The sequence below is a fragment of the Rhinatrema bivittatum genome, chromosome 8 (genome assembly GCF_901001135.1).
Source record: "Rhinatrema bivittatum chromosome 8, aRhiBiv1.1, whole genome shotgun sequence".
Taxonomy (NCBI): domain Eukaryota; kingdom Metazoa; phylum Chordata; class Amphibia; order Gymnophiona; family Rhinatrematidae; genus Rhinatrema; species Rhinatrema bivittatum.
In genome coordinates, this window is record NC_042622.1 from 196,658,857 (window position 1) to 196,685,577 (window position 26,721).

The window sequence follows — 26,721 nt, forward strand, 5'->3', positions numbered from 1 at the left end:
AGAGAACAAGGAAACATCCACTAATGCCATGGAGCGCGGGATGGGAGATACATTGCAGCTCTTTTGTCCTGCAGTCAGGGAAGTCTGTGAGGTGTGCTTGCTTACACCTATGCAGTTTAAATAAGCTGAAAAAAGGGATTATAGGGGGGGGGGAGGGGAGGGAACTGTATGGCTTAGTTGACTTGCACAACGATCCAGAACTAGGAGCCATGTTTTTCCAATGATTTCCCCTGCCCCCTCTCAATCTCTCTCTCAGAAGAAAATGTTTACCCTCCTCCCCCTCCCCCCCCCGGTGCCTCCTGCCACATCCTGCTCCCCTGCTGCCGAGAGCCCGGAGTGTGGCGCCCTTGAACTGCGCGGTGCTGCGGGGGTGTGATAGCGCTTCAAAGCACAACTCCCTGGCTCCCTGGGGCAGAAGGACATCGTTACCCCCTACCCCCTTCTCCCGATTCTGATGGGCAGTGGCAGGTGAGAGGGGAGACTGGAGGGGGGAAGGATCGGGGGAAAACCCTCACCACTGGGGATGCCAAAGCACCCCACCCCCCTCCTTCCCCGCAGAACCGACACCTATGAACATCCAGACTTTCACTGCTTTGTGAGTTTGAATTCAGCCTGAGATAAAACAAACAGGTAATCCATTAAAACAGGTAATCCATTAAAAAATTAAATGCACTTGCCTGCATATATATATCTGTGAGCCAATTCTCACAATTGGCTCACATATATATATGTGAGCCAATTCTCACAATTGGCTCACAGATATATATGTGAGCCAATTGTGAGAAATGAGTGATCTCAGGTCAAATTCCACCAGCGCATGAGCAGACAAATTTAGGGTTGAACAGACATGGAGACTGAACTACCGCACCCTCAGGCTTCAGAATGGGACTGTCAGGCTCCACAGATAATAAGGCAATACCGTACTGTACATACTTGTCAGCATAGTTTTATTGCTTAACTACTGCTGCAACACCTATAGCAAATCAGCACACGCTTGTTCTTTAACAGACAAACATTTAGATAAGGCAGAAGTAACTTGACGAAAATTACACCTTTCCATTTCAAGTCAAATTGCATTTTGAAGCGGTACCATGCCCACTAAATGCAGCATTTATATATAGAGAGAGAGAGTCTGTTGCAGGCAAGTTACCCGACAGCAAATATGGCTTTTCTACGTTAACTGTATTTCGCCCACTTTACATTCTCCTTTCAAAAGGCACCATAGTAGTCCCAGACTCGGCAGAAATCTTAACGTAAATGGAGCAACCATGCACTAGAGGGTTTCCGATATAACCTGAATCAATACCGGCAATGCTGTGGGACAAGGGATAACTAATTCATTTGGTCTTTAACTATTATCGCTCAACTCTTTACTGCCAACTGCCAGAGCACGAAGAGAGGAGCATTCCTCCTTGAACAAGATAGAGACGACCTTAGCTGTAAAAAAAAACAAAACAAAAAAAAACTCAAACAAACAAAACACCGCAGAAACGCTGTATCCCTGAAAACCTTTCGGCATTGTTTTCCAAAGTAAATGAGAACCTCGCTGTAAAGCTGACAGCATGTTGAAGTGTACTACCTGAACTGATATTGCACTCTACTCCTTCTGTGTCGTTTTGCACAGTTACTGCCAAGTGGTGGGGGACAAAGCGGATAGACTATGCCTTGTACTGCCCAGATGTTCTGACGGCGTTTCCAACAGTGGCTCTGCCCCACCTTTTTCACGCCAGCTACTGGGAGTCTACAGATGTGGTGGCATTCATTCTGAGACAGGTATTTACACAGCCATTGGGTCAACACGGCCGCCGCCTGTCCTTTGCTATTTTCTTCGGCGATAATGTCGACCTTTGCTTCCTAATTTGTTTTCTATTTCTCTCATAACGTACACTAAAGTGCATTTGGTATGCTGTGATTGGCGGTGGGGCGGGCGGGGCTCCTGGAAGCCCTGTGCGTCTAACGTAGGTCCCGACAGCTCTCCACTGAAAGGCCTGTGCTTCCAGAGTGGCTTCCTAGCCATGGCAAAAAGCCCTGGGCCCAGGTTGAAACAGGCAGCTACTGCGATCTGGGTTAAAGAAAAACTATTTTGAAAGGTACCAAGAGGGTTAGGGTATGGGGAGAGGTGGAGAGGAATTCTAAAAGATCAGAAAGGACCCAGGAGCAGAGGGCAGCTGGGAGTAGAGACCAGCCCTGGTCCTTTTATTTGTATAATTATGAGATGGAGAGTTTTGGGGGGGGGGAGGTTGTAGACTTGGCCTGACAGGGCCAATCTTTTGGAGCTCGAATGAGAAGGAGGGAGGTTTGCAGGCCCACAATCTATTTTTATAAATCCCCTGCAGCTCAGCATTAGCTGGCTATATTCTTTTGAATACAACCGGGTAGCGATAAAGTTATCCAGCTAACCACAGCCAAATAACTTTATATCAAACCAGTGATATCCAAAAAATATCTGGTTAGCCTTAAAGTTATCTGACTATGGTTAGCCAGATAACTTTAAATTGGGGATAGTCAGTGAGATGTTTCTCCCACTGAATATCCCAGATAACTTAATCCTGCTAACTGTAGCCGGATAGGTTATCCATAATGGCCCTCAGCATGGAAGATTAGATTAATTAAACCATAGTCTCTTCAGAACCCAATTTTCACAGCTTTGCAGATAAGTCTCTGGATCAGTTTTCACAGCTTTGCCACTTTCCAAATCCCCGTATATCGCTCCTTTTCAACCCAGAGGCAACTCAGTTATTCCTCTAGAGGTCCTCCTACCCCCAGCTGGTACCTACCAAAAATTCACTCTGAAGGCAGAAGTAGGGGCAGTACCACCCCTGAAGTAAGCCTGGATTGAAATAAAGCATTTAGTAGGAAACCATACACCTAATCCACCAAGACAAATAATTTGTAAGCCAATGCTTAAAGCGGTTTAACTAAAAGCATTACTAGAAATTATTTTTATAAAGATATACTCTAACATTACAATTCCAAATAAAGCAGCGCATACAAAGATTATGAGAAGCTTGTGCTGAGAAGATTTTGCTAGGGTACAATAGGTAAGCTGTGATGAGGTATTGATTGCACTGGTGGGGGAGGTAGCTGATGACTCCATGAACACTATGAAATGTTGGGCCATTCCTTTCTTATTTTGGGGCTTGCAGTCTTGAGTTTTTCCAGCGATGTGATTCAGATTATGGACTCCAGAGTACTCTGGGGTGGAAGTTTATGAAGAGGACTTGTAGGGATGGGGAGAAGCGGGGGGAGTGCTGCAGGTCTAGATAAGCTATCTGGTCAGCGCACCTAAGTGAGGTTAGAGAAAGGGCAATTTCGGTTGCAGGACCGAAACTCTGGAACAGTTTACCGCCAGATTTGAGAATGCAGGATGATTTAAAACGGATTTAAGAAAGACTTGAAAACATGGTGCTTTCAACAAGCCTATGGATCTGAGACTTAAAATACCACTGAAAGCTGGAATCCACATGCTATTTCTTATCTAATTATTTCTTAACTATTTTATTCTTATCTCAGCTTTTAGTTTTTAGTTTACCATGATTAATTTTAATGAATTATTCTAATTGTTTTATCCATTTTATTGTATTTTCTGTTTCCTACTTGTATTTTAGTTATATTGTAAACCGTAAAGATAGAATCATGTGTTCTGACCCACGGTATATAAAAATTGCATAAAAAAATAAATAAATAAAATAAAATAAATATATATATTACCTTTCACTACAGAGAATGAAGTGTTACTGGGCTTTAAGAGATGATTTTGTAATCTGCACTGGACAAATGTTTCTTGGAAGCAGCAGAGTATAAGAACTTGTAAATAAAATAAATAAAATTTGCGGTTTTATAGACAATATAAAATTGGTTGATTCCAATGGATTGTCAATTACGGTATCCATGCTAGAATGTTTTTCCAGTTAGATGTACCAATAGCATGCAAGTGCCACCATCTTCATCAGAAAATCATATGATACGATTAGGTAATGAAATTGGCTCTCACATTCAACTTTCAATGTACGTTTCCCAAGTTTAAAACAAATTTATTTTAACAGATGGTGAATATTGGAAGCCATGTATCTCCCTGACACAAACTGCAGGGCTCATTTTTCCTATGTTACTTTTTGTTACTGAAATGTCATTATAAAAAGACCTGAACAATATATGACCTGTTATATGGATGTCTAATTTGAAATTTAAATTCTGAGTGTACCTTCATACGATGCTGCTTGGCAGTTCAGCTATCGTGTCTGTGAGCCTGGAGTAAGGCTTCTAAATCATTAGGTACCTCAGTGGTGATACTCTTTGAAATGTCCACTTCCAGATTATTATAATGATGGCAACACAAACAATGCCATTGATGTCACTTATCTTGTGTTCTGTAGTCAGTCTATCACAGCCGACATCTAGATGTTTCGGAGGCTGGCTCCTTCTTCAAGGGCTGGTTTATTCAAGAGAGACTCGTGGAGTGCTGATTGTGATATAATGGCAGCTGTCATTCATCAAAATGTGGACTGCGCCGCTGTGATCGCGGTTCGTAGAGCTCCGTATTTGGTGACCGGCTGCTCTTGCGGCTCCTTTATTGGCAATAAAGTATTCATTTTTTTGCTTGAATTTCTTTCTTTGCTGTGGCTGCTGTTTCTTTAAGGAAAAAAAAAGTGTTATTTTTCTTTCAGCAGCAAAAACTCCTGCTGTTTCTGGTTTGATCATCTAGGCAGGCCCGGGCTGGAGGAAGGGAGCAGTGTAGCTCCTCTGTTCGCGGCTTCGGGCTGCTCAGGGAGCTGGGCCATGTTCCCCTCCTATCCTGCGCACTGCGATCACGCGGCTTCTGTGCCTCTGCAGCAGGCCCGGCCACATGGAGACAAGATGGCTCCAACAGCACTTTCCCAGTGAGGGACAGCTTCGGGCTGCTCGGGGAGTCAGAGGTTGTGCTGGCAGTGTTCCCTCCTCTCCCGCGATCATGCGGCTTCTGTTCCTCTGCAGTAGGCCCAGCCGCCTGGAGACAAGATGGTGCTAACAGCGGTTTCCCAGTGCAGGAAAGCTTGTCAGGCTGGCAGCCTGGCATGGGGACAACTGAATGCAGAGGTGCTATGCCGCGATTCGTTTCTGGAGGGGAGAGGCCCTCCGGGGGGGAGGGGGGGAAACGAGGCTGGTAGGAGAGCTACAGGTTCCCAAGGCCCTGTCAGGCTCAATACTGGGAGCCTAAACAGCCTGTCAGGCAGGAGAAGGGCTACAGCTCGGAAGGTGACAGACTACCAGGAGCCCAGGGATTCCCCTCCCCCATTGTCTCCGGTGATCCTGTCGGGGGTGGGGGTGGGGGAGTGGAAGATGCAAGCTCTGGGCTGGACAGGGGAGAGAATGATGTGGAGTTTTCCTCAGAATTTCTCTTGCTTATGCATAAGGCCTTTTTAACCAGGAAAAGCATTGGCTATAAAAGGGCATTTCTGTCAGCCGTCTCATCCTGCTGCAAAGAGGCCAAGAGGCTCCTTGGCCAGGGGTCAGGGAACCTCCTTCACCGGCCGGGCCTGGACCATCCTGAGGGGCCTGGTGGTTCAGATGATTCGGACCTGGAGGACCCAGAAGATGGTCATGGGTTTGGTCTGGGGGTGGATCAGGATGACCCAGCAGGTCCCAATAATGGAGGGAGATGACCTGCAGGTGGTTCATCTGTTCCATAAGGAGGAGTCGAGGCTCCTTATTTCCCATGTTTGGAAGGAACTGGGTATTAAGGTGGCCCAGGAGGAGTCTGACAATGAAGGGTGTTGTTTGGACTCCGGGACCCACTGAAAGCCTTTCCTCTCCCTATAAGGATCAAGAAGCTGGTGAATCAGGAATGGGACTTCCCAGAGGCGATCCCCAAGGTGGCTAGAGACATAGTAAAGTTGTATCCCCTCACAGAGGATATCTTGCATCTGCTGGTATTGCTTGAAGGTGGATGCTTCGATCTCGGCGGTCACTAACAAGACGACCATTTTGCTTGCAGGTTTGGCTGCGTTAAAGGACATGCAGGACCGTAAGCTCGAGATTCATCGGGAGAGGATGCTTGAAGTCTCTGTACCGAGCCTGCGAGCAGCAATCTGATGCAGAGGGCCTGTTTATGCTGGGTCCAGAAGTCTCAGGTAGAGATGTGAATCGGAACCAGAATCGGTTCGGATTTCAGTTCCGATTCACATCTCTAGTCTCAGGAGAAGTCTTCAGCCAGACGCTGGTGTTAATAGCCAGGCAGCTCAGGTGGAGGACAGGGCTGCATATGATGCTGACACACTTTGACTTGAGCTGGACTTCAGCCAGGAATATGGTCGTGGCGGTCTCAGTTCGATGTCTGCTGTGGTTGCGGAATTGTTCAGCTGATATTGGGTCCAAGTCTCAGCCCTGTAATCTTCCCTTTTAAAGGAAGGAAAAATGTTGTTCGGGGAAGACCTGAAACAATTGATGAAGGTTTTGGGGGAGTCTAAAGGGAATAAACTGCTGGGAGGGTAAGATGACAGTCAGGAAGTCTTTTCCACCTCGCTCTGAGTTTTGGGAGTTGTGGCGGCTTTTGTCCCAATAAGGGGTCTGCAGTGTCTTCAGGGCAGAACCAGGGGTCTGGTAGACAGCAGTCTTTTCAAGGCACCCATAGACTTCCTTGAGAGGGCTCCGACTAGGGGGCCAGCAGTGGTAAGGTTTCACAATGAAGCCAGGCTGGTCCACTCTCTCAAGATGGTGGTGGAAGGCCGTCTATCACAGTTTTACAAAGCGTGGAGCAGGATTACCTCAGACCAATGGGTCCTAGAGGTAATAAGGGATAGCTATGCTTTAGAATTTTTTCGCAGAAGTTTTCATGGTGTCTCATTGTAGTGACTGAGGCAAGCAAGTGGCGATTCAGGTCACCTTGAGTCATCTTCAGTTGCTGGCATGATAATACCAGTACCAGCCAGGGAGTGCGGTCACAGGAAGTACTCAATTTACTTTGTTGTGCCAAAAAAGGAAGGAGCCTTTCATCCAATCCTTGATCTGCAAAAGGTGAAATATGATACTACAAGTTCCCCATTTTTCCGTATGGAAACATTGTGGACGGTGATAGTGCTAGTTTGTCTCTTGGGGTTTTTTGGGCCTTGCTGCACTTGATGGAAGCCTGTCTGCACATACCCATTCGGGAAGAATATCAAAGTTTCTTTGTGTTATGGTTCTGATGTAACTTTTCCAGTTTTGGGCCCTCCTGTTTGGTTTGGTAACTGCACCTCACACGTTCACAAAGGTGATGGTGGTGGTGGCAGCAGCTCTCCGCAGGGAGAGAATCCTAGTTCATACGTATCCAAATGACTGGCTTACCCGAGAGAAATCGTAGGAGGTATGCCGCAGTCTGTGTGGACGTTGATGGATATATTGCTGTCCTTGAGCTGAGTGGTGAATTTGGTGGAGTCACCTGAGACCTACCCAAATGCTGGAATACTTGGGGGCAAAGTTTGATACTCAGCGCGGCAGTGTGTTTCTCACCTTGGAGAGGATTCGGAAGTTACAATCCCAGTTGATGCGGATTTTGTGGATGCCAATGCCCAGGGCTTGGGATTATCTTCAGGTCCTGGGTTCAGTGGCATCAACATTGAATTTGGTGCCATGGGTTTTTGCCCACATGCGCCCTCTGCAGAAGGCATTGCTGTTGCACTGGAATCTGTTGTCAGAGGAGTTTCATCAGGCTCTACTGCTGCAGGATACTTCCAGGTCCAGCCCCTTGTGGAGGCTGTGTTGGCCCAGTTTGGAAAAAGAGATGGGCCTGGAGGTTCTGGACTGGGTTATAGGGATCACGGATGCCAACCTCAAGAGCTGGGAGGCAATCTGTCAAGAACGGCTGGCACAAGGACTGTGGTCGCCAGTGGAAACATCCTGATCTAGCAATCACCTGGAAACGAGAGCAGTGTGCAGGGTGTTGGTAGAATTCTTTCCACAAGTCCAAGGTCAAATGGTCAGAGTGTTTTTGGACAATGTGACATCTGTGGCTTTTATCAATCAGCAAGAGGGAATGAAGAGTTGCGTGGTGGCCCAAGGAGCCCAGAACCTTTTTGCCTGGGCGGAGCAACATTTGCAGGGGATAGCAACTTCACATATTGTGGGGGTGGACAATCTCAGCAGGTAACACTTGGACCCGGGAGGATGGGTCCTTATCCAGTCTCATTGTGGCAGTCCCCTTCTGGATCTGATGGCGACAAGGAGTAACACCAAGGCAGGAAGTTTCTTCAGCTGCAGATGGTATGTTGCAGCCGATGGCATAGATGCTCAGATTCTTCCATGGCCGACAAGGATCCTGCTATACGTATTCCCTCTGTGACCGAGTGTTTAGTCACATCGAGAGGCATCTGGGCCAGGTGGTACTGGGGGTACCGGAGAGGCTGTGTCATCCATGGTTCACGAATCTGGTTCAGCACACAATTGACAGGTCCCTGAGATTGGCTCATTTGCAGGGGCTGTTAAGGCAAGGTCCTATTTTCTGGAATCGGGCAGATCACTTTTGACTCGCAACTTGACTTCTGAGAGCAGGCACTTGCAACAAAAAGGATACACTGAGACCATGATTTTCAACATCTTAGTTTAAAATTCCTTGCGGGTTCAGGTAGCAGCCTTGGGATGTCTCAGAGGTATACGCCAGGGAAAAGGTTGTTAGCCTCACATCCAAATGTTGTGACGTTTTTGAAGGGGGCTGAGCATCTGTGGCCACCAGTGCATAGATTGGGTCTAGCATGGAGTTTAAATTTGGTCTTGCGGGTGCTTTGTGGGCCTTTGTTTTGAGCCGTTGAGGAAGACATTGTTAAAGGACTTCACGCTGAAGGTGGTATTTTTGGTGGCAATTTTTTCGTTCAGAAGGACCTCGGAGCTGCAGGCTTTGTCCTGTGGGGAACCATTTTGAAGATTTCAGACGAGGGGCTGTCTTTGCACATGATACCTTTGTTCCTATCAAAGGTGGTATCTTCGTTTCACCTGAATCAGACTGTGGAGCTCCTGCCTTCCCAAATTGATCTGCTGAGTTGCCGGAGGCAAAGGTCACAAACAGTTTTCGACGGTCGGATTATTTGTTTGTATTGTTTGGAGGTGCTAGAAATGGATGCAAGGCCTCCAAAGGTACGATAGTGAGTTGGTTGAAAGAAGCTATTGTTTCAGCCCACCTTTGTAAGGGAATAAGAATTCCAGAGAGGGTTGCATGTGCACTCTGCTAGAGTGCAGGCAGCATCTAGGCCTTCTTAGTGTTAGGCGATTTATAAATGCAATAAATGTAAATGTCGTGGGCCGAGTGTCAATTAATATCACCGCAGGAGATTTGTAGAGCAGTGATGTGATCTTCTCTTCACACTTTATCTTGCTGTTACTGTTTAGATGTTCAGGTTCCAGAAGAGCTGACCTCTGGCGAAGGTGTGTTTAGAGGGGTCTTTCTCAGACCCGCCCAGTGTAGGGGTGCTTTGGTACATCCCACTTGTCTGGACTGATCTGGCAGATGAACAGGAAAGGAAAATTGGTTCTTACCTGCTAATTTTTGTTCCTGAAGGACCCCAGATCAGTCCAGAGACCTAGCCCCTTAATGGTCTCAAGACAGTTACAGCAAGTCCGTGATCTGGCATGCTTACTGGAAAGAACTGTTAGAATGTATATGTTCAGAACCTAAAGAAGCTTGCCAGGTTGTGGTTAGCCCCTTGGGTTGATTTGTGGTTTTTCTATTTGAGGGGCTCCAACAATTGGGTTTGGTGTTCACCCTCATTTAGGGGGCTGTTGAGTTGTTGTTACTCTATAGTTGGCTTGTGTACAGGTCAATACACACTCCGTTATGTGACAGTGCCTCAAAGTTTTTAGTTCTCTGCCTCCATCTGCTGGTGGGGATGCAAAACCCACTTGTCTGGACTGATCTGATCTTCAGGAATGAAAATTCGCAGGTAAGAACCCATTTTCCTTTCAAGATCACACACTGAATCATGGTGGCAAGATTTGAACCCGGGTCTACAGTTTACACTGTTCTTTGCTTTAATCAGTTACACTGCCAACTGAATTTATTTTTAAAGAAAATTTCTCATCAGTGCAAAGCAGGATTATGCCCATATGTGCTTAACAGGTTTTCCCTTTATCTGTTAAACTGTGGTAGATAGGAAGCTTATTCTTGAGCTTGGGCTTTCTTAAATCTCTGCACAGCGGCAAAGCTCCATCTGCCCTTTTCTCTTTCTCCCGGAGGATTTCCCCGAGCTAGATATCGAAGTAATGGAGTTCAGCCCATCTCCTCATGTGCCTTATAATATCTCTCAGCGCTGATAAAAGCTGACATTTTCATTCACGGAGCTCTTCTCTGGAGTCTAATTTAGTCTCTGTGCCTGAAATGTTATAAGACAGTCTTGCTAAGAGCGTGTGGCAAGCAGGGGACACTTGAGTACTGCCCTCAAAGTCTCACCCGTTAATGGAGGTTGCTCCTTGACTCTTGAAAGGAATGCGCATGTTTGATAAGCCACTCAAAAGACAGTTGGTAACATGCAATTCTGTACAATTTCTTTAATTTTGATAGTGATCTTTAGAGAAAAAAATAAATAATCATCGTTTCTTCTATTTTTGGGTATGAGCATGATGCCAATGTAGTCCTCCCCCCCCCCCCCCCTTAGTGCCTATTACATCTCTTAGTTCAGGGATAACAATGGTTCTGTCCATATCTGATGCACCCCTGCCAGCATGTGCAACAATGGAATGAGCCACAGAGAGTAGAGAAAACAAAGAGCTTTAGAAGGTAGGCTAGAAATGCTGTAGACTGGGAAGGAGTGAGGATCCCTACCAAGGGGAGGGAGGAAGAAGGAAACACTGATAGTAGAGGTTCCTATGTATTGTTTCCATCATTTTGTTGTGAATAGGAAGAGAAAGGATCAACTTTTGACTAGCCACAGGTTATTGCATCAGCCTGCTGGAGTGTTCATTATCTGCAACCCATCTACTGTCCATTCAGACCCTTTAATGTGGCACATATTTCACTTTTGACTTTGTTGACCCTAGCAGTAGAAAAATGGTATTATCTCTTCACTGCATGCAGTTATAGAAGCACAGGGATTTGTTCTGGGATTACCCCCACTTAATCTATGGACTTTTGGTAACCATTTTATCAAAAAGTAAGTTATTGATTATCCCTCTCTTGAGGCCTGAATGCATCATGTCAACGATATGTCGATACCTCATAAAACAGGTGTCTCAAGTTTAAGTTGTCTTTCCCAGAGCACATGGTGATGCCACCACGTCACAGCCATCATCCTACATCACAATCATTTTTCTTTCTAATTTGACCTTGTAAGGTCTGTCCCCTTACATCTTCCAGTCAGTATCTCCTTCTCACATGTCCTACAATATATTCTTTTATTCCCACGTCCCTTCTCATAAACGCATAAGGGCTATAATCACGTGCATGGAGCAACTTCTATCAAAGCTGCTCCTTATGTGGCCAAACTGTGCCACCAGAAGAAGAGCTTGATCCAGGGTTTTTAACCCAAGAAGGAAAAGCTTGAACCATGTATCTGTCCCCGTGTCTTGTGTTAAGCAGAGCCTTAATCATCGGATTTCAGGCTGGCGCTCCTACACTGTTTTTTTCCCAATGAGCTTAGAGAGGCAAAGGAACTTGATAATGCATGGAAAAGTTCCTTGCTGATTAAAAGAAACCCCTATTTACCGTTTTCTCCATATTTTTCTTTCTTCAGTGTATTTCAGTAGGAAATTGCCAATTACCGGCTGTTTGACCATTTGTACAAAGATGTTCAAAAGAATGCTAAAAAGTTATTTATTCCGGCAGGCTTTTTCTTAGTTGACTGTTCTATTATGTTGCTTGTTCTGAAAATTAGTTTTAACTGTTTTATTTGTTTTTGATGTTTTTATTTTACTCTTATAAGTTTTAATTTAGTGGTATGATGTTTTATTTTGTTATTTTATATGTCTATTTTATTTCTAAAAGTTTTAGTATTTTAAATGCTGTTTTATTTCACCTTTCTGAATTATGCATGTAACTGTGTAAGTCACCTAGAGCCTGGCATCAGGTGACAAATATATAAATTACCTCTCTTTTCAATCTAAATCTCGATCTGGTATGCATGGTAAAATATCATTCATCTAGGGCAATGTTTCCCAACCTTCTTCTTGAGGCGCACCAGGCCAGTCGGGTTTTCAGGATTACCACAATGAATGTGCATGAGATTGGAATCCCAGGGTATGCAAATCTCTCTCATGCATATTCATTATGGGTATACTGAAAACCCAACTAGTTAGGTGTGTCTCCTGGAGAGGGTGGAGAAACACTGCCCTAGAACTGAATGACATTTTTACTTGCATATCAGATGGAGATTCAAATTGAAAATAGATTTTATTTTTTATTTCGGTAAAACCATTTTTGCTGTAACACCCCCCACAGTGGATTAATCAGCATATGAAGTGAAAAATAGTGCAGGTGCAATAAATGTTATTGCACCTTGCAGAAATTACCTATGTGATGTGGGAGCAGGGAAATTAGCCTAACCATGCCCCTTTTTTTTTTGTCATGGGCACTATTTCTGCTATAAATATAGCATTTTGATGAATCTAGGGGTAAGCTAGTTACAAATCCTCAAGCTTCTATAACTGCATGTAGTGAAACAATAGTATACTTTTTTTCTACTTTTTGAGTCAACAGAGTCAAAAGTGAAATGATGTGTGCCACATTGAGTCTGAATGTAGATGGACTGCAAACAATGAATACTTCAGGAGTATTACCAGAGAGTACACAATTTGCTCTGAAATGAGATATTGTTTATCCATAGCAAAAAGGCCAAGATTAAATGAAGCAATTCAGGGAACTATCAACGTAGTATTATTTTATTGATAGGATTTCATTCCCTTAGACGAGATTTGATCAAGTAGATAAAGGAGACATGTCAACTTAACTGAAAAAGGTAGGCAAGTTGAAATGCTCCTTTTGCATCTATAGTGCTAAAATAAAAGTTATATTCAAATCAAGGTTTAGTGCAGGCAAAGATAACTATTTCCTTCTCTAGCAGTGGTTCTCAATCTAATCCTTGGGACATGCCCAGCCAGTTGGGTTTCCAGGATATCCACAATGAATATGCATGAGATTGTATGCAAATCTCTCTCATGCATATTCACTGTGCCCTGACATTTGTTGAATCTGTGATGCATTGCTGCAGACTGTGTACAAAGGTTTTGATCCTGTATTTACAAATAAGTTGTTTTTAGATCTACAGCAAGGATTGATAATAGATGATCTTTGTGCCAATAGAGGAAAGTCTGCCCTATGATTGAGCAATATGAACAAAATGCTCAGCTGAAGAATTATATGGAGAAAGAGCTATGAAGTGAATTGTATCCACAATTCTTGTATTCCCAGATTTTCTGGAACCATTCCTTATCTCTACCAGGTGTGAGCCTGCTTTCACCATCATGCTTTGTTCTTTCTTATTAGATGTAGCAGTTATCTGGATTCCCTTAAAAAAATTAATTAAATGTATAATGTGGTGACTGTTGAACCCTAATGCAGGCATCATTGCCGAAACATGGCCATGTTTTAATATATGGGCCTTATACACATTTGATACACATTTATTTAAAGGGGCATGGGATAAACACTATGGATCCCTAAAGGCTAGAGGACGGACATGAGATAAGCGTGCAGGGGAGGGGGGTAACTTGCTGGTACGGTGGTTACTACCTGTAGCAGAAGCCAAGGAGATTGTTACCCTTAACCAACATGCTTTGATGCTTTTAATGCAACTGCAACATTGTTCCTCGCTTAGACGGTAGGGAGATAAGAGGAATTGGATTCAGACAACCAAGGGCCCCGACTTCCATGGCCTGGGATACTGATACGCAGACATAAGGGAAAGAAGCACAGAACTGCTTCTATGGTCATGTCCTAAAGGAAATGATGAAAGTGTTCATGGGGGTAACTTGCTGGTGCAGCAGTTACTACCCTTAACCAATAAGCCTTGATAATTTTGATGCAACCCAAACCTTGCTTTCTGCTTCAACAGCAGGGGAAAAGGGGAATTGTATTTAGACAGCAAACAATGAAGGCCCAGTCTGCAGAACTGGTAAGCATGGGGGTAACCAGTACAGAGCAGCAGTTACTACTCTTAACAGAATTCTTGGGATTACTACCCTTAACCAATAAGCCTGGATGCTTTTGATGCAACTGTAACATTGCTCTCTGTTTTGAAGGAGGGGGGTAGGGGGTGAAAAGAAAGAGAAAATTGGATTCAGAGACAACCAACACGAGCCATGACTTATTTAGTCTGGGGTACTGATTGCGCAGACATTAAGGAAAAAACACAGGAATGCTTCTATGGCCATGTCCATAAGCAGAGCCGTCAAGCAAAACTGACTGATACATGGGGGGTAGCATGTATAGCGTGGCAGATACTACCATGGGAAGCTTGCTGGGCAGACTGGATGGACTATTGGTCCTTTTCTGCTGTCATTTCTGTGTTTCTATATTAATTACTTAATAAAGTACCATAGTATATACTTACCCCTCTCTTGTATTTATATATATATATATAATTATTTTAGTTTTTATTTCTTGCACAGCATACTTGTCTATTATTTTTATTATTGTTAGCATGATCTACCTGGTTTTTCAGGATATCCACAATGAATATGCATGAGATTGTATGCAAATCTCTCATGCATATTCACTGAGCCCTGAAAACCCAACTGGTTGGGTGTATTCCAAGGACTTGGTTAAGAACCATTGTTCTATACTACTCACATGCCTATTGACCCGGTTGGGGCAAAGGGCTACATACTCCCCCAGCATCTTCCTGAAAAAGGTCAGCAAAGTTGGGGAGAAGCAGTACTCAGCACAGAGTCCCAAAATACATGGGAACGTTGAAAAACATTGTAGCATGATTGATGACACTTTCTACATGGGGTTTTATGAAAGGTTCTATTTAAAACTATATTTTCTTCTACCAAAAGCACAGAGCATTATATTTTAGTAGTCACACAGCCTTGTAGGAATTTTAAAGTCTGTGAAAGTGAGAAAATGATGAATGTTTTTGGTATTATTTGTTTTCTCCAGAAATGACATTACTTATATACTAGGGGGATCCATTTCTGCAAATTTTACAAAGTATTTGCTTAACACACGTACAGCACAATCCATTACCTCTGTAGGAGTAAAATGTCACAGTAGAACTGCATTCTTTAAGTGTCTGAATTTGAGAGCAGTTTCTCTTTTTAATGCCTTCAGGAAGTTCTTAGCTTCCTCAGCTGACTATCAGGCCGACTCAATACGGTGCGCTCGGCCGAGCACACCCTTTAGCACTCGTTTGGCCGTGCGTTTTTGACGCGCGTCTATTACCCCTTATACCGTATGGGGTAATAGCGCCTTGAAAACGCGCAACCAAACTTGCGAAAACTAATAGCGCTCATCACATGCAAATATTGGTCAGTCACCCGGGATACTGAAAGTAAAAGGTGCGGCAAAGCTGCACATTTTACTCTGAGAAATTTAACGCCTGTCCAAAGGCAGGCGTTAAGCATAGACAGCACCGGGAAAGTGTACAGAAAAGCAGAAAAAACTACTTTTCTGTACACCCTCTGACTTAATATCATGGCGATATCATAGCGATATTAATTCGGAGGCCCCAAAAATAAAAAAAAACCAAAAACTTCAAGAAAAAAAAAAAATCTGCCCTCCGGTTGGCGGGTTCGAAAACGGATGCTCAATTTTGCCGGCGTCCATTTTCCAAACCCATGGCTGTCAGCGGGTTTTAAAACCGACGCCAGTAAAATTAAGCGCCGGTTGTCTGATCCCACTGACAGCCGCCGCTTCCGCTAGTTTGTCCCTAGCGCCTCCTTATTAGCGCAGGCCCTAATTTAAATACAAAATCACACGCCCAGGAGAGGTGCCTGGGTGCGCGTCGGGAGAGCGGGCGCTCTCGCACTTTATAATGAATTGGCCTGTATGTATGCTTATTTCTCTTTTTGTTCTCCATCCAAATTCAGACTTCAAACATCCAAGCTTTCAAAAGTCACTTGACAAGCTCTGAGGAATGGACCTGCGTGGTCTCAACAGCTTATGTACATCATCATCTTTGGATTATTCTTATGTTGATCCAATTAAAAGGTATCAGAATCTCAAAAAATTAATTTGGCAAGCTCCAAACCTAAGGTAGGGAGGTTCATGTCAACTGTGACCCATTTAAAGTTTTGACTCAGGCTAAATTTGTCCTGACTCTGTTTTTTATCTAGATTTTTGAAGTTGCAGTAGCTTAGCTCAACTTGAAATGCACACTTTATTTAAGCCAGTTTGGAGTTGGGGAAACTTGCTTTGGTTCAAAATTTTCAATAAGATGGTTTACTTTTGCTCAGCTTGCCAAGTAGGGGAGGCAGGAAGATTTCTCATTACCTAATCATCTCATCTCGCCAGTCTGCAGCTTTTGGCAGTAATGTCACAACAGTTTTGCTTCTTAGTAAACCAGAACTCCTCCTGTTCCTTTATCACCAGCTGAGCTGAGTCATGATTATCTTGAATTTTGGCAGTCTGGGTTGCAAAGATCCAGATTCAGTTGAGAACAACAAGTCATGGTGGACTGTTGTCTTAGAGAACCAGGCTCAGAGTCCACCCTCTCCCCCAGCCCTCTGGTTTTGGATAGGACCTGAAGCTAATCTAAAATTTGCTTGCCTCTCTCTACTCATTAATGTTCGGACCTGTGCAAAATTGCCCTCATACATCCTTAAACAACTTCACTGCTCTATATGCATTCAGTGAGTACTGCAGATATTGGAAAAATGTTTGCTTTGCGAAACAACCATTGAAACAATTACATCTATATTCACGTTTTTTTTTGCAATAGGGAGGGTAATTTTATATCTGCACATGGAGGCCAAAAGTAAGTGAATAAAAGGTAATTGCTTACTTTAACCCAAATTTTCAAAGCAGACTTGTGTGCATAAACCTGATTTGAAAATTAGGGAAGGCTTACTTGCATAATACTGATTTTTAGAAATAGCTATGTAAATGATTTCCCCACTCCAAATCCATCCCCTAGAACGTCTCTTTTTTGTATACATAAAAATATGCATGAATTACGCGCATAGACCTTCCTGAGCTATTTTCAAAAGCTCATTTGTGCACATTAAACCTTTTGGAAATTCAGCCAATAGTGTATGGCAAATTGTTACCACATGGTAGGAAAATGTTCCTAAGTTTGATGACTTGGGAAACGTGGAATATTCAGCGTGCACTACTCATGAAGGCGATATTTCAGAGAGAGAAATAAAATCAAATAGTTATAGTGAACGTATTCTGATAATGAAGGTGGTGCCATGGAAGCTAACAGAGAATCTGGAAGGAGTGAAAGGTCACATAGGTATTCCCAGTCCTCGAGCCCTTACTGTACATGTCCTAAGCAGTGTTAAGACTCCTGATTTTACCCCATCTCTCTCCTGTTCTCTAAAATCTACAGGTATATGACTGAAGTAATCTTACTGGTGCTGAGTCATCCAGAAATACTGGTGCTGTTCTCTAAAATCTACAGGTATATGACTGAAGTAATCTTACTGGTGCTGAGTCATCCAGAAATACCATAATCATCTGCTAACTGGGTTTGCATGCTGTAGGGTTGCCATTTTCTTGGCAACCATCAAATGATGGTGGTGGTGCTGGTGGACAGTGAGCTTTCTTTCCTTTATTTGTTCCTCTTTGAAGCCTTTTCAAGCCAGTACCATTGTCTTAGTTCAGTTTATTCGCTGGTTGCTGAGCTCAGACTCCGTTTGGTTGACGTGGGAAAGGGATTAAAAATGTCAGTTCTCTCGCCGTGGGATTTGGGTTCACACAGGAGCTTCTCTTGAGCACTGCCCCTTCTTTATCACCTGCAACAATACAGTTCTTGGATATGCTGTCTGGAGCTGTTCATCTTGCTCCTTCAGTGGCCTTAAGTTGGAATATGTATATTTCCTAGCCAGAGACTGAAGAATTCTTTAATGTGCTCTAGTCATTTTGTTAGAACATAAGAAAATGCCATACTGGGTCAGACCAAGGGTCCATCAAGCCCAGCATCCTGTTTCCAACAGTGGCCAATCCAGGCCATAAGAACCTGGCAAGTACCCAAAAACTAAGTCTATTCCATGTTACCATTACTAATGGCAGTGGCTATTCTCTAAGTGAACTTAATAGCAGGTAATGGACTTCTCCTCCAAGAACTTATCCAATCCTTTTTTAAACACAGCTATACTAACTGCACTAACCACATTCTCTGGCAACAAATTCCAGAGTTTAATTGTGCGTTGAGTAAAAAAGAACTTTCTTCGATTAGTTTTAAATGTGCCCCAAGCTAACTTCATGGAGTGCCCCCTAGTCTTTCTACTATCCGAAAGAGTAAATAACCGATTCACATCTACCCGTTCTAGACCTCTCATGATTTTAAACACCTCTATCATATCCCCCCTCAGTCGTCTCTTCTCCAAGCTGAAAAGTCCTAACCTCTTTAGTCTTTCCTCATAGGGGAGTTGTTCCATTCCCCTTATCATTTTGGTAGCCCTTCTCTGTACCTTCTCCATCGCAATTATATCTTTTTTGAGATGCGGCGACCAGAATTGTACACAGTATTCAAGGTGCTGTCTCAACATGGAGCGATACAGAGGCATTATGACATTTTCAGTTTTATTCACCATTCCCTTTCTAATAATTCCCAACATTCTGTTTGCTTTTTTGACTGCCGCAGCACACTGAACCGACGATTTCAATGTGTTATCCAATATGACACCTAGATCTCTTTCTTGGATTGTAGCACCTAATATGGAACCCAACATTGTGTAATTATAGCATGGGTTATTTTTCCCTATATGCATCACCTTGCACTTATCCACATTAAATTTCATCTGCCATTTGGATGCCCAATTTTCCAGTCTCACAAGGTCTTCCTGCAATTTATCACAATCTGCTTGTGATTTAACTACTCTGAACAATTTTGTGTCATCTGCAAATTTGATTATCTCACTCGTCGTATTTCTTTCCAGATCATTTATAAATATATATATGTTTAATGAGTCTCTCGCTCCTTCACAAGCTGGCAAATACTCAAACTGTTTATATTTGTGTAAACTGTACAAATTAATCTTGTGCAGCTATTTAGCAGCCCCACCACTGTTCTACTAGTGAGGCAAAGTTGAGTGAAAAAGTGTTTTCTCCAATTTGTTTTGAATGTGCTACATAGTAAGGTCATGGAGTGTCTCCCACTTTTTGTATTTTTTGAGGGCGTGAACGGCCAGTTTGCATTTGAATGTTCTACTCCACTCATGGTTTTGTAGACCTGTCATGTGTTCCTATGGCCTTCTCTTCTCCAGGCTGGGGAGCCCTGACCTCTTTGGCCTTTCTTCCTGGGTGCGCCGTTCCATCCTCTGTCATTTTGGTTGCCCATCTCTGGGCCTTTTCTGGTTTTGCTATATCTTTATTTACCAGCATTGTACACAATGCTTTGGGTCACTTGCGCCATGGAGCGATGCAGAGGTAGTGTGGTGTTCTCTGTTTTGTTCTTCACTCCCTTCCTAATGAGTAGAGAGGTTAGAACAATGGGCTACAACCCAAGGAGACCAGGGTTCAAATGCCACTGCCACTCCTTTTGACCTCAGGTACAAATCTACAGGCTAATACAGTAAAGTGCACTGAGCTGAGGGCACTTTTTACCTATGGATGGATGCACGTTCACTACCCATTATACAATAACGGGCGGATTTTAAAAGCCTTGCTCGCGTAAATCCGCCCGGATTTACGCGAGCAGGGCATTGCGCACCGGCGCGCCTATTTTCCATAGGTCGCTGGCGCGCGCAGAGCCCCGGGACGCACATAGGTCCCGGGGTTTTTGGAAGGGGGCGTGTCGGGGGCGGGAACCGATGACGCTGCGTTTCGGGGGTGGGGCGCGGCGCCGGCCCGGGGGCATGGTCCAGGCCTCCGGACCAGCCCCCGGGTCGGAGGACGGCGTGCCAGCAGTCCGCTGGCACGCGTAGATTTACGTCTGCTTCTCGCAGGCGTAAATCTATGGACAAAGGTAAGGGGGGGGTTTAGATAGGGCCGGTGGGGTGGGTTAGGTAGAGGAAGGGAGGGGAAGGTGAGGGGAGGGCGAAAGAGAGTTCCCTCCGAGGCCGCTCCGATTTCGGAGCGGCCTCGGAGGGAACGGAGGCACGCTGCGCGGCTCGGCGCGCGCCGGCTGCCCAAAATTGGCAGCCTTGCGCGCGCCGAACCAGGATTTTAGAGGATACGCGCGGCTATGCGCGTATCTTATAAAATCCAGCGTACTTCTGTTTGCGCCTGCTGCACAAACAAAAGTACGCAATCGCGCTGTTTTTAAAAATCTACCCCTAAAGGATTTAGCGTGTCCAAAACACACATCCAAACACCCCCCCCCCCCAGAAATGAATAGCACTCATCACATGCAAATGCATATTGATGAGGCTATTAGTTATTTGCCCGAGATACAGAAAAAAAATGTGCGCCTGATTTACACATTTTGGGGCAGATTTTTAAAAAGTACGCGCATGCGTACTTTTGTTCGTGCAACCGGCGCAAATGAAAGTACACCGGATTTTAAAAGATACGTGCGTAGCCGAGCCGCGCAGCCTGCCTCCGTTCCCTCCGAGGCCACTCCGAAATCAGAGCGGCCTTGGAGGGAACTTTCTTTCCAGCGCCCCCACCTTCCCCTAACTAATTCTCCCCCCCCCCAACCTTTATTTCAAAAGTTACGCCTTCCCGAGGCAGGTGTAACTTGCGCATGCCGGCATGCCATGTTCCGGTCCAAGGGCTGGTCCGGAAGCCGCGTCCACACCCCCGGAACGCCCCTGGGCCGGAACCACTCCCACAGCCCTGCCCCCAGAATGCCCCCGATGACACGCCGGCCGCGACACACACCCCGACACGCCCCCCCCCAGGAAAGCCCCGGGACTTGCGCGCACTGCCGAGCCTATGCAACATAGGCTCGGCGTGCGCAGGGGTGGAAGGGGCAGCTTTTCGGGGGTTACGCGCGTATCTTACGTGCGCACCCCTTTGAAAATCTGCCCCTTTATGCTCAGAAAAAGCATACAGAAAAGCAGAAAATACTGCTTTTCTGTACATCCTCTGACTTAATATCGTGGCAATAAGTCAGAGGAACCAAAAGGTTAAAAATAAAATGTGCTGGCGGGTCAGGTTAGGAAAACAGACTATTTTATAAGCGTCCGTTTTCCTAACCCGTGGCTGTGCACAGGTTAGGAACATGGACACTCGTAAAATTGAGCGTCCATTTTCCAAACCCGCTGACAGCCACCTCTCCTGGGCTTCCACTGCTAAGGAGGCATTAGGGGCGCGCTATTGCCCCTAGCATCTCTTTTTCAGTGCAACCCCGCATTTAAATATGGTATTGCGTGCCCAGGAGAGGTGGTGGGGCGCACGTTTGGAAAGCAGGTGCTCAACACTGAGGTCCCGTTTTCCCGTGCACTGTAAAACCTCTGGGAATAGGGCAACACCTACACTACCTGAAGAAATGTGCTTTGAAGGGCCAAGAAGCAGAATATAAACAAATAGTTTCAATCTTGAGATGGCTTTAGCTGCATCCAGCAAGTGTGCTTTGGCGTCCTCTCCATTTACTAATTTCCTGGATAAACTTGCCATTAATTGCTGATATAATTATTCTAATCCAAATCAAGACAAATTAAAAACCACTCGCTGCATAAATAAATACATTCAAAACAGGATGCTAGAGTATGTGTAATGGTCTAAACAACCTCTCAGCACCCGCACTGGATAATAGGAAATGTATGCTTCATTTTTATAGATTGGTTCCATAGCACATGCACACACGTTTTCTCTTCCCCTCTGCATTTCATCCTACCTCAGATACTGCAGTGCTGATGCAATCTGGCAGAAATAGTCTTCAAAAGCAATTACACCTAGGCTCTCTCTCCACCTGCTTAAGTGACCGAGGCTTCATGCTACAGCTAAAATACAGCCGATTATAAAACCAGTTAGATGAGACCTGAAAGATCCCAATTTGGAGCCTATGTGATGGCCCAGCGGCAGTTCCTAGTTTCTCCCTCTATAAGGCAGTAGTTTGTACCCAAGTGCTTGGGAGGAATGGGGGATTCTCCAAGCCAGATGATAGCCCGTTTACCCTTCAGGGTGATAGGAGGAGGTGCAGAGACCCCTAAACTTTCTTCCAAGAGAGGGGAAAAAACCTGTGGGGAAATCCCCAACTTTGCAATTGCCATACTTTTATTTATTTATTTATGTATGTATGTATGTATGTATGTATGTATGTATTTATTTTCTTACAGTGAGGGTAGTTTGGAAGCCAATCCAGGATCTATTAGCCAAACAGATAAGAACGTGATCAGTGGATTATAAAACCATTAACCTATCTCTCATTTCCCATCCTGCTTGCTTCCTTGGATTTATTATATAAAATACCACACTTACATCTAGCTGTGAGGCTCTTCTCACCACGCTTTCAGCTATGGGCTTCAAGCAGATCATCAATAAGCCCACCCACAAAGTGGGCCACACCCTGGACCTTATGTTCATAAACTCTGGCATTACACACTCACCGCCCCCCCCCCCCCCGTGTGCACCCAGGTCCCCTGGTCGGATCACTCATTAATTTCAGCCACCTTCAAATTGACAGAAACCCGTAACACCCATCCCACTCAATCTTCATTTCTCTACAGAAGATCCTGCTCCTCCGAGGTCCTCTGCAGCCACTTGGCTAAAGAACTGCCGCACATTGACCTTTCAGATCCCAATGCTGCCCTACTTTCCTGGAGCAACATCACAGAGACAGTAGCAAATAAATTATGTCCACTTTCATCAAAAAAACTTAACCCCAACTCCCCAAAAAGACAACCGTGGTTCACCAATGAACTCCGAAAACTTAAACAATCCCTTAGAAAGAAAGAAAGCGAATGGCACAAAGCACCTGGCCCAATCACGCTATCCGTATACAAATTTGCCCTCCACCACTACAGGAATTCTACCTTAGGATCAAAAAGGGATTTCTACGCTCACAAGATCCACGACATTATCTTTGACACTAAAGCATTATTCTCATACGTATCCGAACTAACACAAACCAACGCCCCAACGATCCCCTACGATTAGGCACAATCCAAAGCCAACGAGCTGGCGCTTTTCTTCCGAAACAAAACAAAATATCCAACCTTTTAACTCTGCTGCCCCCTAGCTCCTCTTCTACTACCAGCTCCTATCTTCTAACAAACAAAAAAAATCTCTTGATTCATTTGAACCCACCACTGCTTCAGAGATCCAATCTCTATTAAAGAAATTGAAACCATCCTCCCATCCATTCGACCAAATCCCTACAAAACATCTCCTGCTAATATCGGACATCATCTCCAAAACCCTGGCTGATATCATGAACTGTTCTTTAGTTCGGGGAATCTTCCCAGACGCCCTAAAACTGGCATCTCTTAAACTTCTTCTAAAGAAACCAAATTTGGATCCAAACGACCCCAACAACTTCCGCCCTATTTCCAATCTTCCTTTTATAACCAAGATAATGGAAAAATTAGTCAACTTGCAACTTTCCGATTACCTTGAAGATCATAAAATACTGCACCCCACCCAATACGGGTTCCGCAAGGCATTAAGCACCGAATCCCTCCTCATTTCGCTGACAGACCATATCATCATGGGCCTGGACAAATGACAATCCTACTAATTCTCCTGGACCTGTCCGCGGCTTTCGACACCGTCAACCACTCCATCCTCCTTAACCGACTGACGGACATCGGAATAACAGGAACAGCATTTACTTGGTTCAAAACCTTCCTTAGTAACAGAGGGTACAAGGTCAAAATAAACAATAAAGAATCCCCTCACTGCAATTTCTCACTTGGAGTTCCGCAAGGTTCCTCTTTCCCCCACCCTTTTCAACATCTACCTACTTCCTCTTTGCCAGCTGTTAACCAACCTGCAACTAAAACACTTCCTTTATGCCGACGACATGCAAATATTGATCCCCATCAAAGAATCAATTACAAAAACACTCGAGTACTGGGAATCCTGCCGACAAGAGATCAACCTTCTCCTCTCCAGTTTAAACCTGATTTTAAATTCAGCGAAGACTGAACTCCTCCTCATTTCACCGGAAAACAGTAATTCTACACAAAGTACACCATCCAACATCTTTGTCTCTCAAGCAAGAGACCTAGGAGTCTTAATCGACAACCACTTAAGTTTAAAAACATTCATCAACCATACTACCAAGGACGGCTTCTACAAACTACAGGTACTGAAAAGAATTAAACCACTCCTTCACTTTCAAGACTTCAGAACTGTCCTACAAGCTATAATATTCTCCAAGATAGACTACTGCAACTCTATCTTGCTAGGTCTCCCTTCTTCTTCCATTAAATCTCTTCAGATGCTACAAAACGCGGCCGCCAGAATTCTGACAAACACCAGAAGAAGAGATCACATCTCCCCCATTCCCAAAAATTTACACTGGCTCCCAATACACTTTAGACTCCTCCACAAGTCCATCACCATCATCCATAAAACCATCTATTCTCAAGCCCCCCTTAGCCTTCAAATCCTGCTCAGACTTCACTCCTCATCCAGACCAATCAGAGAAGCATACAGAGGATCCCTACACGTCCCCCAAACAAAAGTTACACACCATCAATCATTCAGAGAACGGGCCTTCTCCACAGCGGGACCATCTATATGGAATGCCATTCCCCCTGACCTCAGACAGGAACCATGCTTATGCTTACTAACATTCAGAAAAAGGCTAAAGACATGGTTATTTAGACAAGCCTTTCCTGATCCCAACTGACTCTCCTAACTTTCTCACTAGGCAGACTACAACCACCTATAAGATACCTGTCAGCACTATGTAAATAATTTATTCCTCTCATTGTTATTGGTTATATTATTCCTTCTTCTCTTCTTCTTCCCCTAGTTCCAACTTCCCCTGTTTTATTGTAACTTTTACTTCTTTGCTTCTCATCACCTGTTTATTGTTCAAAGTTATCACTCCCCCTGTTTCCTGTAAACCAGCATGATGTGATTGTATCATGAATGCTGGTATAAAAAAGCTCTAAATAAAATAAATATTATTATTAGCTTTATGGTACAGGTTGTCTTATCCTTATGAAATTCTGATTTTTAAAGTGACAGCGCCACATCCCAAGAACACACTTGAGATAAAAACTTACCATGCAAGTGCCTTACAGGGAACTGTTAATAAAGAGCCAGTTAATGATCACCACCAGCTGAATCCATCTAACAAATCCCAGACTATGTCATCATTTCAGACAGACATTCTTACAAAAATAGCTGCACGTAGGAACATAGGAAGCATCTCACCTATCTAAAAAAATAACTCAAATGTTTAACATTTTAATCTATCCAGGAAGAATACAAGTATGCAGTGTTAGCTTTAAACGTGCTTCCCAGAGGTTAGTAAATGAAATTTCACCCAAGTGATTATATGTTGGCAGCTTTTCCTGAGGTGCTAACAGCTTTTTGACACCCTATAAAACAAACTATAGACAACTGTTAAGAGTAAATCTAACTGGAAGCCCATCTGGACACACATAGAAAAGATATTCAGCAGAGATTTTATTTTCTAAGTAAAAATCCATCCTTAAGGGGATGTTCCATTCATGCCCATCTCTCCAAGATTGTAAAAAGTACACATTCACGGTTCCCTCTTCCTTTTGTACAGCATGATACATTTTATAAAGGTCGTGCCTGAATGGCACTTAATGACACAACTCCCGTACATCCCTTCTCCCTCCCCCCACATCAAAACAGCCCCACCAGAAACACAGACCGGAGTCACAGTATCTATATTTATCTTGGCTTCTAAATACTCATCTGTTCAGAGTGAGAGAAGTAAATACAGAGCTAAATTAATTGTTTAATCAATTACACAGGCTGCTGTAGACACTGCTCCTGAGTTCTTGCAGAGATCACGGATTTGCAGAGATATCCAGCAGGAGCCAATTCATTGGGGGGGGGGGGGGGGCTGGATACAGGAGTCATAACCAGGACTCCTTTGTTCTTATCCCAAGCGGCCTTCACCTCAGTCACTCTTTCTGTTTCCTTTCCACGCATCCGCCATCCTTTCTTTTATGTTCCTGTTTCACACCAGCTCCAAGATCCATCATCCTTGATACCTGCTGTGGGTTACGATTTACTGATGTTACTAAACTGGCTATTATTATCCAGTTTAGGAAGTATTTGCTTTGGGTGTATTTCCTGTTTCCTTGATTTTAAACTTGAAGTACTATTATTCAAATGCAAATTAAGAAAAAAAAAAGAAATATTTCCAAATGTTTATACCATGATCTCATTCTAGTGTGTTTTATCTTCTGGGAAAAAAAAAAAAAAAGGATTTGCTTCTTGTGCATTATTAATCCCTTTCAGATATTTGAACATCACTATTATATGCCCCCAGCTTTTCTAGGGTATAAGTAGCTAAGTCCTTAAGTCTAAGTTCGTAGGACATTTGGTGTGGAGGACTGCCTTCATCCCTGTAATCAACAACTTGTACCTCCCTTCTACCGGTTTTGCCTTTCCCTACCCACCCTTGCATCCCTCTGGCAACTGTAGAATAAAGCACAGGCTTCCGAAAACTGAGGGGTAGATTTTTAAAGGTGCGCGCATGCGTCCATGTGCGTGCACTTCGCAGCACGCGCACATGGACGCGCCGATTTTATAACGTGCGCGCGAGTTATAAAATCGGCAGGCTGCGCACACATGCG

The 26,721-nt window shown here is 44.1% G+C and overlaps 1 protein-coding gene across 4 annotated transcripts in view; it reads left to right on the top strand.

Annotated features, from left to right (window-relative positions):
- PITPNM3 (PITPNM family member 3) overlaps nucleotides 1-26,721 on the top strand; it is a 628,273-nt gene that overhangs the window by 554,329 nt on the left and 47,223 nt on the right. For all 4 annotated transcript variants that reach the window (XM_029612401.1, XM_029612400.1, XM_029612398.1 and 1 more), the window contains one exon: nucleotides 1,625-1,773. In XM_029612401.1, the coding sequence (XP_029468261.1) occupies nucleotides 1,625-1,773 (149 nt within the window). The remainder of the gene's footprint in view (nucleotides 1-1,624; nucleotides 1,774-26,721) is intronic.